Source organism: Pelophylax lessonae, assembly GCF_965119305.1.
Source record: "Pelophylax lessonae genome assembly, chromosome: 1".
NCBI lineage: Eukaryota > Metazoa > Chordata > Amphibia > Anura > Ranidae > Pelophylax > Pelophylax lessonae.
This window is the reverse complement of record NC_138768.1, coordinates 792226582-792239328: the sequence shown is the minus strand read 5'-3', so window position 1 is coordinate 792239328 and position 12747 is coordinate 792226582. Positions and strand designations below refer to the sequence as shown.

The 12747-nt window shown below is 48.9% G+C and overlaps 1 protein-coding gene across 1 annotated transcript in view; it reads right to left on the bottom strand.

The window, feature by feature from the left end:
- ZBTB49 (zinc finger and BTB domain containing 49) overlaps nt 1-12747 on the bottom strand; it is a 130926-nt gene that overhangs the window by 79617 nt on the left and 38562 nt on the right. The window contains exon 4 of the mRNA XM_082264183.1: nt 972-1018. Coding sequence (XP_082120309.1) covers nt 972-1018 — 47 coding nt within the window. The remainder of the gene's footprint in view (nt 1-971; nt 1019-12747) is intronic.

Here is a 12747-nt window from a genome sequence, read left to right as displayed (position 1 = left end):
GCGGATCTCCAAACTGGATTCCCCGACGATCGGGGAAGAGCAGCGGCGATCGCCCCTGGCCCGACTCCCACTGTGACTGAAAACAGCGATAGCGCGCCTCCGGCGTACAGGGGGAGGAGTCCAACGACGTAGGTCTACGTCGCTGGACGGTATCGAGCCACTTTGCCGCAGTACGGTCAATGTGACCGGTCGGCAAGTGGTTAAGGGCTAGAAATTTCTGGAAAACCCTGGGATGCTTATAAAAAGGGGTTCCTGGCAGGATTTGGTGCCAGTCGTCACTGGAAAAGACACACTGCGGAGCTCACACACACCCCCCCCCCTTGTCGCGGCCTTGTTAATGTGGTGGGTCACCTTTTCTTTTGAAAAGGGGGGACAGTGTAATGAATATTGAGATGTGGTAATTCAGCTCGAGCTGTAATAGCGGAGTTGAAAAATGGTATTGAAGTTAAAGTTATAAGTGATATGGTTGTTCGTATAGAGTTGAAGTTTTAATAAAAGTGTACTTTAAAACCAATTAATAAAGGCCGCGGCCGGAAATTTTGCCAATAAAAGGTCTGATGTGTAGAAGTTATTATGCATGTCTGGAGGTTATTAGAAGGCGTATGCTGCGTGTGATCGCATGGAAGATTTGCATCATGGATGTGCAGCCGACAGACCTGCAGCAACAGCATGATGCCATCATATCAATATTGACCAAAATCTCTGAGGAATGTACCAAAACCTTGCTGAATCTATGTCACGAAGAATTAAGGCAGTTCTGAAGGCAAAAGGGGGTCCAACCCGACACCAGCAAGGTGTACCTAATAAAGTGGCCGGTGAGTGTATAACTCAGCCTCACCACACTGGTGAATCCCCTAAACACTAACAACTGTGAATAAAACATTGAGCATTTTAGAACAAATTTATAATTAGTCTAAATGGGTGTTTTTGCATTGAGTTGCACTTCAATAGAACCAGGAAAAGTATCTCACCTGTGAGAAGTGTTTGCCACAAACGCTACATTCAAAAGGTTTCTCTCCTAAATGCAAAAACATGACATGGACAGTTAGAGGAATGACAAAACAATTTAAAAATACTAATACATAGAAATCTAATAATATAAAAATGTGTTTTTTGCTTACATGTATTTACATGGATGTTTCTATATTTACATTAACTTCATACTACTAGTAAATAGGTGTCTAAAATCTAAAAATGACAGGTTCTCTTAAGGCTGAAAGTCCCCCCTTGCAGTGTGTGCACAGCTCATTTATATCTAGCTGTTGAGAAAAGCAGTTTTACTTACCTGATCCTCAGGATCCTTCACACTGCTTTGAGAGTCGCTGCAGCCTCCTTTCCATCACACTCCAGTGCGCCAAAGTCCTCTGATGTCATCAAGACTGATGCAGAGCCCATAGCCCTGCACTGGATGTGAGGGCGCTAAGGAACAGACCACTGCCAAAATGGAGGGGAGTGCCATTTGCCAGGTAATGGAGGATTGGGTAAGAAAAAAAGTGCTTCTCCCTGCACCCAAACTAAATGTACAGTTAACCCTTGCAGTCCAGGCACAGCCCCAGTGCAAGAGAAGACCAGGGCTGGTCCTACCACTAGGCAAACTAGGCAGCTGCCTAGGGCACACTGACGTCTAGGGCGCAGCCGGGGCCACCTGGCAGGGGCTTACTGGGCTGGCCACCACAGACTTGCCTTAAAACAGGGACGGCACCAGCATAGTAGGAGGTGCATCGTTCAGACAGAAGTCGGGAGAGGCCGCTTCCCCCTGTAGACTCTATGGCGGCGGGCTGCCTATCTAATTCCGCCACTGCTGCCTACTTGTTAGAACTATTGGTTGCTGGACCCGCCTAGCATCCTAGCAACCAATCGACTGCAGAAAGACATTGAGTGGAGGAAGCTGTAAATTCCTCTATTAGCTGCTCCGCCTTCTAGCGCTGCACGCTCTAGCTTCCTTTCCACCTGAGGGGACCTGCCTGCTGGCCCGGAAGTGAGTGATGATAATCATGCGAGTGAGGGTACTAGCGGAGGGAGGCGAGCGGAGGAGCCCGGGTCGGAGTCAGTCTGTTGGGAGAAGCAGTGGAGAGGGCACAGGCGCTGTCAGTGAGGAGTGCAGGAGTGTCCTCACACATCGATTCCTAACCTGTTCTGCACACAGAAGGGGGAAGGGACAGAGATCACAGTGTACAAGTCACTGACTGCAACATCACCTACTCTCCAGAGATGTGATCATCAAAGCCCCCCACAACACAGTTCCTAGAATTCCCCCTTAACTTAGAGTTCCTATTTACATCAGTAGCTGCAGGGTTCCCCCTTACACTGCAAGGGGGAACTCTGGGGACACTGATGTAAAGGGGAACTCTGATGTAAAGAGCAATACTGTGGACCATAATGTAAAAGGTAACTCTGATGTAAAGGGGTACTCTGCAGATCATGATGTAAAGGGGAATGCTGCAGACTGTAAAGGGGGAACTCTTTTAAACTCTGATGTAAGGGGGGGGGGGGGGTTCTGGTGACCAGAAACCACCTTACATCAGAGTTCCCCTGTACAACACAGTCTGCAGCATTCCCCCTTACATCACAGTCTACAGAGTTTTCCTTTACATCAGGATCTGCAGAGTTCCCATTTAGTGCCGTTCCCCCGTGCAATGTAAAGAGGAACCCGGCAGACTCTGATGTAAGGGGGAACTCTGCGGACTCTGATGTACCAGGGACCTCTTGGGACTCTGATGTAAGGTGGAACTCTGGGGATTCTGATGTAAAGGGAAATGCTGCAGACTCTGATGTAATGGGGAACACCGGGGGAAAACACTGAGTACTCTGATGTAAGGGGAACACTGGAGACTCTGAGATAAGGCAGGGCTCTTGGAGCCCTGATGTATAGGTAATGCTGGGGACTTTGATATAAGGGTGGACTCTGATGTGAACACAGGGCTCACCCTGACTGCTGCACTCTGGTTTTGTATGTTGCTGGATTGAAATGTCTCTGTGCTATTTGGTTTTGTTTTTTTGCTGGATTGGGATTTCTCTTTGCTGGATTAGGAAGCCTCTTTGCTGGGTTTGGCTGCCTCTTTGCTATATGGGGATGTCCCTTTTCTGGATTTGGCTGTCTCTTTGCTAAATGGGGATATATCTTTGCTGGATTGGGATGACTCTTTTTGCTACATGGGAATGTATCTTTGCTATAAGTGGATGTATCTTCTCTTTGCTGGATTGGGCTGCCTGTTTGCTGGATTGGGCTGTTTGTTTGTTTTTTGCTAGATTGAGCTGTATCTTTGGCATCTTATGGCACTTATTTTTGCACATAGAAGTTTGAATTTTTTCGAGGGGGGGGGGGGGTGCAAGTAGCTGGTCTTGCCTAGGGCGCAAAATATTCTAGCACCGGCCCTGGGGAGGACTATTTAGTTCAGCTTTAAAGACCACATCTAGCCAAAACAGCTATGTAATAAAGTTCTCTCAGCGCCAACACTGTTCTATCTGAGTGTTGGCAGTTCTGCAATGGAACTAAATAAATCAGACAGATTAAAGGAGAAGTTCACCTTTTGACGAAATAGAATAATAAATGCACATTTTTTTGCAGGTAAAAAAATTAGCATTTATTATTTTTTGTTGCAGGAGCCTGTAAAGCAGTGCACCAGTGATCAGCAGATCAGGAGAAGATCCTCCACTAGCTGTCAAAGCAGGGGCCGGTTCTTTCATAACATGTTACACCCTAAATATATGTGTAACATGTTTTGAAGGGTGAACCTATCCTTTAAGCTGCTACATTTTTGTGACCAACAATGAAGAATAGTGAGCGATAATGCAGCAGTGAGTCTGCAGAGAGGTACGTAAAAGAGCCTGGTTATTACTATCTAAATGGTTTTCAATAAACATTCCATGTCTAGTTTATTAGCTCTCAGCCAGTAATACACAAATCCTAGGAGGACCATTGATGGGTTCAGGGAGCAATTCATCAAAACAGTTTAGCGCCGCCTTTCTCAATCTCCAATCCTTGAAATAACTTTCAGGTCTCAGGGAACCTCTGCCAATAATCACTCCATCTACAGCTCGCAAGACATTGTAAGCTGGGATATAAGAATAAATAAAAGAATATGAAATGTGGCATACTTGGGTGTATTTGACACCCAGGGCTGCTCGATGTAACTAAATTATTTTCAGTAAAAGTGAAACTAAAGAAATAATTAACACCTTCCCGCGGACAGTATGCATACAGTTTCTCACAAAAGTGAGTACACCCCTCACATTTTTGTAAGTATTTTATCCTATCTTTTCATGAAGAAATTACACGTTGCTACAATGTAAAGTAGTGAGTGTACAGCTTGTATAACAGTGTAAATTTGCTCTCCCCTCAATATAACTCAACACACAGCCATTAATGTATAAACCGCTGACAACAAAAGTGAGTACACCCCTAAGTGAAAATGTCCAAATTGGGCCCAACGTGTCAATATTTTCTGTGCCCACCATTATTTTCCAGCACTGCCTTAACCCTCTTGGGCATGGAGTTCACCAGAGCTTCACAGGTTGCCACTTTCACTCCTCCATGACGACATCATGGAGCTTGTGGTTGTCAGGGACCTTGCGCTCCTCCACCTTCCATTTGAGGATGCCCCACAGATGCTCAATAAGATTTAGGTCTGGAGAAATGCTTGGCCAGTCAATCACCTTTACCCTCAGCTTCTTTAGCACGGCAGTGGTCGCCTTGGGGGTGTGTTTGGGGTCATTATCATGTTGGAATACTGACCTGCGGCCCAGTCTTCGAAGGGAGGGTATTATGCTCTGCTTCAGTATGTCACAGTACATGTTGGCATTCATGGTTTCCTCAATGAACTGTAGCTCCCCAGTGTCAGCAGTACCTATGCAACCCCAGACCATGACACTCCCACCACCATGCTTGACTGAAGGCAAGACACACTTGTCTTTGTACTCCTCACCTGGTTGCCGCCACACACGCTTGACACCATCGGAACCAAATACGTTTATCTTGGTCTCACCAGACCACAGAACATGGTTCCAGTAGTTCATGTCCTTAGTCTGCTTGTCTTCAGCAAACCGTTTGCAGGCTTTCTTGTGCATCATCTTTAGACAAGGCTTCCTTCTGGGATGACAGCCATGCAGACCAATTTGATGCAGTGTGTGGCAAATGGTCTGAACACTGACAGGCTGACCCCCCACCCCTTCAACCTCTGCAGCAATGCTGGCAGCACTCATACGTCTATTTCCCAAAGACAAGCTCTGGATATGACGCTGAACACGTGCACTCAACTTGTTTGGTCGACCATGGCGAGGCCTGTTCTGAGTGGAACCTGTTCTATTAAACCACTGTATGGTCTTGGCCACCGAGCTGCAGCTCAGTTTCAGGGTCTTGGCAATCTTCTTATAGCCTAGGTAATTTTTATGTAGATTCTTTTTTTCAGATTCTCAGAGAGTTCTTTGCCATGAGGTGCCATGTTGAACTTCCAGTGACCAGTATGAGAGAGTGAGAGTGATAACACCAAATTTAACACACCTGCTCCCTATTCACACCTGAGACCTTGTAACACTAATGAGTCACATGACACCAGGGAGGGAAAATGGCTAATTGGACCCAATTTGTACATTGTCACTTAGGGGTGTACTCACTTTTGCTGCCAGCGGTTTAGACATTAATGGCTGTGTGTTGAGTTATTTTGAGGGGACAGCAAATTTACACTGTTATACAAGCTGTAAACTCACAACTTTACATTGTAGCAAAGTGTCATTTCTTCAGTGTTGTCACATGAAAAGATATAATAAAATATTTACAAGAATGTTAAGGGTGTACTCACTTTTGTGAGATACTGTATATGCAGCCTCACTGGACTGGGCTTTTTTCTGTGAGCCGCATATGTGCGTACCTCTCCCTGTGCAGGGAGCGCACCGTACAGCGATCTCCCAGCACAAAGACCGGGGTCCCACCAGGAGCCCTGGGTCCTGTACTAAGGATCGAGACCCGAAACTCCAGGTTCTGGGTCACCTGAACACTGTGATAGCCTCTGATTGGCTATCACAGTGATCAGTTACTATGATGCCTGCCCCTGTGTTTTTTTCACTGTGAATGGAGAGGAGAGAGAGAGAGAGATTGTATGATTGGGTGAATGACCTGGCTGCCTCTGCAGCCCTGGCCTGGGATATACTATTGTATAGACACTATGATATAATGTAGTGGCCCCACATCCTTAGTGTAGGCAATCCCTCTTATATAGTGCCATAACCTGAAGACCATCTCTACTGTGGGGATGTCTGCATAAACACAATTGCTTTTGAGGAGATAAGTGATATACCATATTCCCCTGAAGCTAGAGGACCGGAATCATGTCCTATAAGCTACCAGTGTCAGGCCCAGGGAATGTGTCTAGTAGGGATGCACCGAATAATCGTCGGCCGAACATTATTCGGCCGAAAATAGAAAAAATAGCACTTTCGGTGTTCGGCCGAATAAGTCAAAAGGCCGAATAATTTTGTGCCGAATAATAGGGCTGAACGATAGTCGATATGATATTGACTATCGTTCTGTGGCCGTAGGCGATATTCATATCGCCGAGGTCACGATATTTACAGGGGGAAGGGACTCGGAGGAGGACAGGAGGACTCACAGACTTCCGTGTTAGGCAGGGGAAGCCGGGACACTTCAGCGGTGAGCATACATACATTACTCACTCGTGCACTGCAGCCTGCCCCACACATTCAGTGAGTCTTACTCTCCTCCCTAGTTTTTTCAATGGCACATTCAGGAAGCCAATCACGCCGTGATTAGCTGCACAGCGAACCAATCACGCGTGCCTGCACACCTGATTGGTTCCGCTGTGCCGCTACTCACGGTGTGATTGGCTTCCTGAATGTGCCATTGAAAAAACTAGGGAGGAGAGTAAGACTCACTGAATGTGTGGGGCGGGCTGCAGTGCACGAGTGAGTAATGTATGTATGCGGCTGTGCTCCTTTCCAGGCTCCTACTAGTCCACCTCCAGCCTCCTACCACCACCACTATGAGAGACTGTCTGTCACTGTATAATCTGATCGAGTCCACACTGACACTGACTGACTGTCACTGAGTAATTGATGTTACCACATTAACCCTGACCTGCCCAGTGCCCTGTATCTGCAATTAAAATTTACAAGGCTGCCTGCATGCTTCCTGATTTCCATTCCCAGCATCCTTCCCAATCCCTACAGTGTCACTAACATTAACCCTATGGTACAAGGCTGCAGTGTGCACTGAATCCCATTCCCTACAGTAACATTTAGGGAGAGAGAGAGACATGAGAGGACAAGAGAGAGAGAGAGAGAGGACAAGAGAGAGAGAGAGAGAGAGAGAGAGAGAGAGACATGAGAGGACAAGAGAGAGAGAGAGTGAGAGGACAAGAGAGAGAGAGAGAGAGACACGAGAGGACAAGAGAGAGGACAAAAAATTGGCAAAATAAATGGAAAAAATGCAAAACACCGCGTTCGGTATTCGGCCTTCGGCCAAACATTTTATTATTATTCGGCTTCGGCCAAGAATTTCATTTCGGTGCATCCCTAGTGTCTAGTAATGCCTGAATGTGTGGGATATGATTGTCTGACAGATGAAGCCTCAGGAGCTAGGTCTCCTGGGAAATCCATATACATGGACAGATACAGATACAACCCAGTCAGGCTCATGCCCAGAGGCCTGATCCCCAAACCAGACACAGATACATACGTTGTCTACATATAAAGACAACCATATTGCCAACCCCATATAGTCAGAGTTAAAGCCGTGTGCGTATAATAAAAGCTTCCCAAATCATGGCCCATATACAGCTGAAACCCATGCACAAAGTAGACTATCAGTAGTATCTAATAAACAGTCACAGATAATTGGCAAAAGCCTTGATCTGCGACAAGGAGAACTTAGTTGAACATTCACAATTAGAGATCCAGTACCTAATAGTCTACTTCATGTTCATGTTAATCCAAACATTGTTGACAAAATAACAAAAATTGAGACATAGTATGCTGCAGAACCATCAGAGAAGTTTTAGGCTCCATGTACACGGGACGTTGTAAATGGCCGTTTAGGAGCAGTTGGGCGTTTTTTTCAGAAGCCCCTGAACCCACCTGCATGTTATCTTATCTGTCCATGTACACAGGGTCGTTTACAGTCATTTGCAGGCAGTTGAGTTCAGGGACGTTTTTTGGAACGCAATTATTTGCATTCGAACGTGTGTTTCCCGGCGTTTCAAACGCAAAAACGGGACCGAACGCGACCGAACGTGATGAAGTACGTTCAGCCACGTTATACGTTTTTTTTTTTCTTCCATTCAAAATCAATGGTTCCCCATGGGAGCCCATTGATTTGAATGGAAGGCGCACCGCAAGTCGGATCATCCTGCACCAGCGGACGTGACGGTCGAGGCAGCGGCAATCACGGCACCTATTCTCGCCGCCATTGAGGGTTGCAAAGCGTCCCTAATGCTCCGCATTGACAGTGTGGCTTCTGAATGCACACTAATCCGCCACGACTTGGACAAAATCAGAGGCAGACTGACTGAAGCAGAAGGGCGGATTGGGGAGGTGGAGGACCGCCAAGGCTCCGCCCATCTCGCAGAACTGCAGTCCCTGGTTGCCACGCATACGAACAAGATGGATGACGCTGAAAACCGGCAACGCCGTAATAACATGCGTGTGGTGGGTTTACTGGAGGGGGTGGAGGGCGACCACCCCGAGACATTTGCGGAGGCCTTTTTCAAATCCCTGCTGCATCTGAACAACCTTCCCGCCATGTGGTTGAACAGGCACATCGGGTGCCCACAGGCAGGAGCCCCTCTGGTGCTCCTCCCAGACCGTTCCTGGTCCGGCTGCTGAACTATCGAGACCGGGATATGATCCTGGCTGCGGCCCTATGAAAATACCAAAGTGATGCTGTTTCCGGATTTTTCCGCTGAGGTGCAGAGACGCCGTAGATCCTTCAATGATGTGAGACGTCACATGCGGGAAAGGAACATCAAGTACAGTACAGTATGCTGTACCCCAGTCGGCTGCGGGTGGCCCATCAGGGAACAGTGCGCTTCTTTGAGACCCCTTCGGATGCAAGTGACTGGATCGACGCCCTGGGTGCTGCTGCCTGATTACTGCCTACTCTCTGGGTCCCCTCAGCTGCGTGATGTCCTGGATGTGGTAGGAGGATTCCTGTAATGACTCCTGCATTTTCCTCTCTTTTTTTTGTCTACACTCTGCTTCTCCTGGACTTGTTTCTCATGGACCTTAGGACCTTGTCCCTTCTTACCTGCGGGGGATGGGCGCACCTATATCCTCCATTAGCCCTTATGTCCTTACTGACTCACCACGGAGCTCGGGTGGACTGTGTTTTTTTTTCCCTTTTTGCCCTATATTTTGTTTTTTTGTGCTATTTTCTACTCTGTGTTGCTCGCTAGCCATTGTTGTAGGCTGGTGGGCAATTTTGGACAGACCGCTTTATACTTCCCCCTTTTTTTTCCTTTTTTGTAGTTTTTGGGGGGTTCCTCCGCTGTTGTGCTGAACTATTGCGGTGACGGTCCCTCCGGAGTCCTGGACGAGGTTCCCGCCACTGGACTCGCTCCCAAGATAGGCCTGGTTGGTTAGACAGCCGATGCCTATTCATATCTTTTTCTCTTAGTTTTGGGTTTAAACTGTCTTCGGTCTCCCCCGTACATTTTTTGGGGGTGCCGGGGTACGGTAGGGTAAGAACTATGTGTTTGGGGTGTTGTGCTCTCCCCCCTGGAGGGCTTACATTGTTTTTATGTGTTCTTGTTAGGTGCATGGGTTTGCTCTGCCTTGCTGCTCCCCAAGTGACTGAGACTACATGTGCTTCTTCTGGGGTGTCCATTCTCATAACCTTCCATGATGGCATCATATAAACCACCTACTTTTTCCGTGCTATCCTGGAACGTGCGGGGTCTCAATTCCAAATTTAAACGGGCATTGCTCTTTCAATATGTGCAACGTTACAGCCCTTCCATACTGATTCTACAAGAAACTCACCTGGTGGGCAGCAAGCTCCTGTCTCTGAAAAAACCATGGGTGCAGAAGTCCTTCCATGCCTCTTACTCCACATATGCCAGAGGCGTCTCCTTTTTGATCAGGAAGTCCTTGCCCTGCGTGGTGGAGGCGGTACACACTGACCCCTCTGGTAGGTATGTCGTGCTGGTGCTCTCCATGTGGCAGCAAAGGTATGTGGTGGCGGGCATTTATGTGCCCCCACCGTTTAAGGCTGAGGTCTTATACACCATCCTGGAGAGAATCTCCGCTTACTGTCCTGCCAAATTGCTTCTCCTGGGGGACTTCAACGCCATCCTCTCCCCAGATCTTGATAGGCCCACGCCTCCCAAGGCTTTCTCCGGGGACCTTCTCCACTGGTCCACGGCTGCCGGGCTCCAGGAGGTATGGCGTTGGAAACACCCCCAGGGGAAGGTTTACTCCTGCTTTTCTGCTATCCACAAGACATCCTCCAGGATAGACTATGGCTTTGCTAACCCGTCCATGTTAACTGATGTGGAGGACGTTTTGTACCTCCCCAGCGGCTTGTCGGACCATAGTCCCCTGCAGGTCGTCATACGTTCGGGGTGTGATCATAGCAGTTCCATGTGGCATCTCAGTGCCCAATGGATTGACCAACCCGAGATAGTGGCTCAGACCCCATCCGTGATTCGGGAATATTGGAACATTAACGCGGGTACATCCTCTCCCGGAATGGTGTGGGATGCTTTCAAGGCGGTTACTAGAGGCCACTACATTTCGGTTATTAAGGCTGTCAAGGTGCAGCAGGCAGCTGCAGTGTCTGGCCCTGGAGGCGGCGGTTGAGGAGGCCTCTGGCCGTTATACTCGGGACCCCTTGGCCGCCAACTTCGAGGGGATGCAGGCGACCAAAAGAGACTTACATCTCCACCTGTCTGAAGTCACCAGGCTGTCCATGTACCAATCTAAGCAAAGGTTTTTTGAACATGGGGACAGGAATGGGAAACTGTTGGCGGTTATGTCTCATCATGATGCCCCCCTCACCCTGGTACCGGAACTCACCTCCCCCACTGGGGAGGCTGTCACCTCCCCGGCGGAGATCTTGGGGACATTTCGGGCCTTCTATTCCCAATTATATGCCACTACCTTTCCCGCTGATCTCCGGCCGGAGGACCTGCAGCTGCTCCTTGACCCGGTGGCCCTGGGCTGGTTATCGGATTCTGAGCACTCGGATTTGGTTCGACCGCTCACGGAGGAGGAGGTGGAGGTTGTGATTCGCTCTATTCCTGGAGGCAAGGCCCCTGGCCCAGATGGGCTACCCATCGAATTTTACAAAACTCACTCTGGTGTCCTGGACCTTCTCTTGACAGCGCTGTACAATGACTGTCTGGAGATGGGCTCGCTACCACCCTCTATGGTGGAAGCTCATATTATCCTGATTCATAAACCTCCGAAGGACCCTAAACTGTGCGCTTCCTACCGCCCCATAGCGTTACTTAATAACGATTTCAAAATTCTCACCAAGATACTTGCCTCCAGACTCCGCCCCATCCTCCTCTCCATGGTCGACCAGGACCACACGGGGTTTATGGCCCACAGGTCCACCGATGTCAACCTGCGTAGGCTTTTTACAAATTTGCAAACACAGCACTTGAACTTCGGTACGAGGGTGGTCGCCTCTCTAGATATAGAGAAGGCATTTGATTCCGTGGAATGGCTCTTTTTGTGGGAGGTCCTCAGGCGGATGGGGTTCCCCCTCCTGTTTATCAGGTGGCTACAAACTATCTATAGGTCTCCGGTGGCGGCTATTTGACTGGGGGGCAGGATATCCCCCTCATTCCCGTTGTCCAGAGGCACGCGGCAGGGCTGTCCTCTCTCTCCGGCCCTGTTTGCTATCGCCATGGAGCCACTGGCCGAGGCACTCCAGACTTCGCCGGAGGTTCGTGGGCTGCGGGTGGCGTGGCTGGAGGAGAGGGTGGCACTGTACGCAGACGACCTCCTCTTATTTTTGCAAGATGCAGGTCCCTCCCTTCGGGGGGCTCTGGCTATAATGGACGGTTTCTCCAGGGTGACGGGTTTGAGGGTGAATTGGACCAAATCCCAGTTGCTCGCGATCGATGGGGCGGCCCGTCGGATCTCTTGCTACAATGGGTTGACAGCTTTATGTATCTAGGGGTGAGAGTATCCAAAGATCCCACTGAGTTCATATCCCTCAATTTAGACCCGGTGGTGAGGGACATTCGGGCCAAGCTGAAGGCATGGGAGAACCTTCCCCTCTCCCTATTGGGCAGTGTGAATCTAGTAAAAATGAAGATCCTCCCTAAATTGACTTACCTCTTTCGCCACTCGCCCCAATGGATCCCTAAATCTTTTTTTACTAATTTGAACAAAATCTTTTCCTCCTTCCTATGGCTCTCCCGCCCCTCCCCCCCCCCATACAAATTCTCCACGCTGATAAGACCTCAGTCACAGTGGGGCTTGGCCTTCCCGGACTGCTATAAGTACTTCTTGGCCTCCCAATTAGTCTCCGCGGTATGGTGGTTGTCTCCTGACGCTTCCAATTCCGCAGTGGTGACGGAGGCGGCGGTGTTGGGGTCCGTGGAGGCGTTGTCACATCTGCTCTTCAGGGGCCCCAAGGCTCCGTATGCCTTAACTTCTTCCATGCGGACGACGATCAGGGCCTGGCGTCAGGGCCTGGCGATAGAGGCGCGTACCCGAGCACCGCGGTCTCTCCTAATGCGCCGCTGTGGATTAATCCTACCCCATCTGTACTCCCTTCCTGAT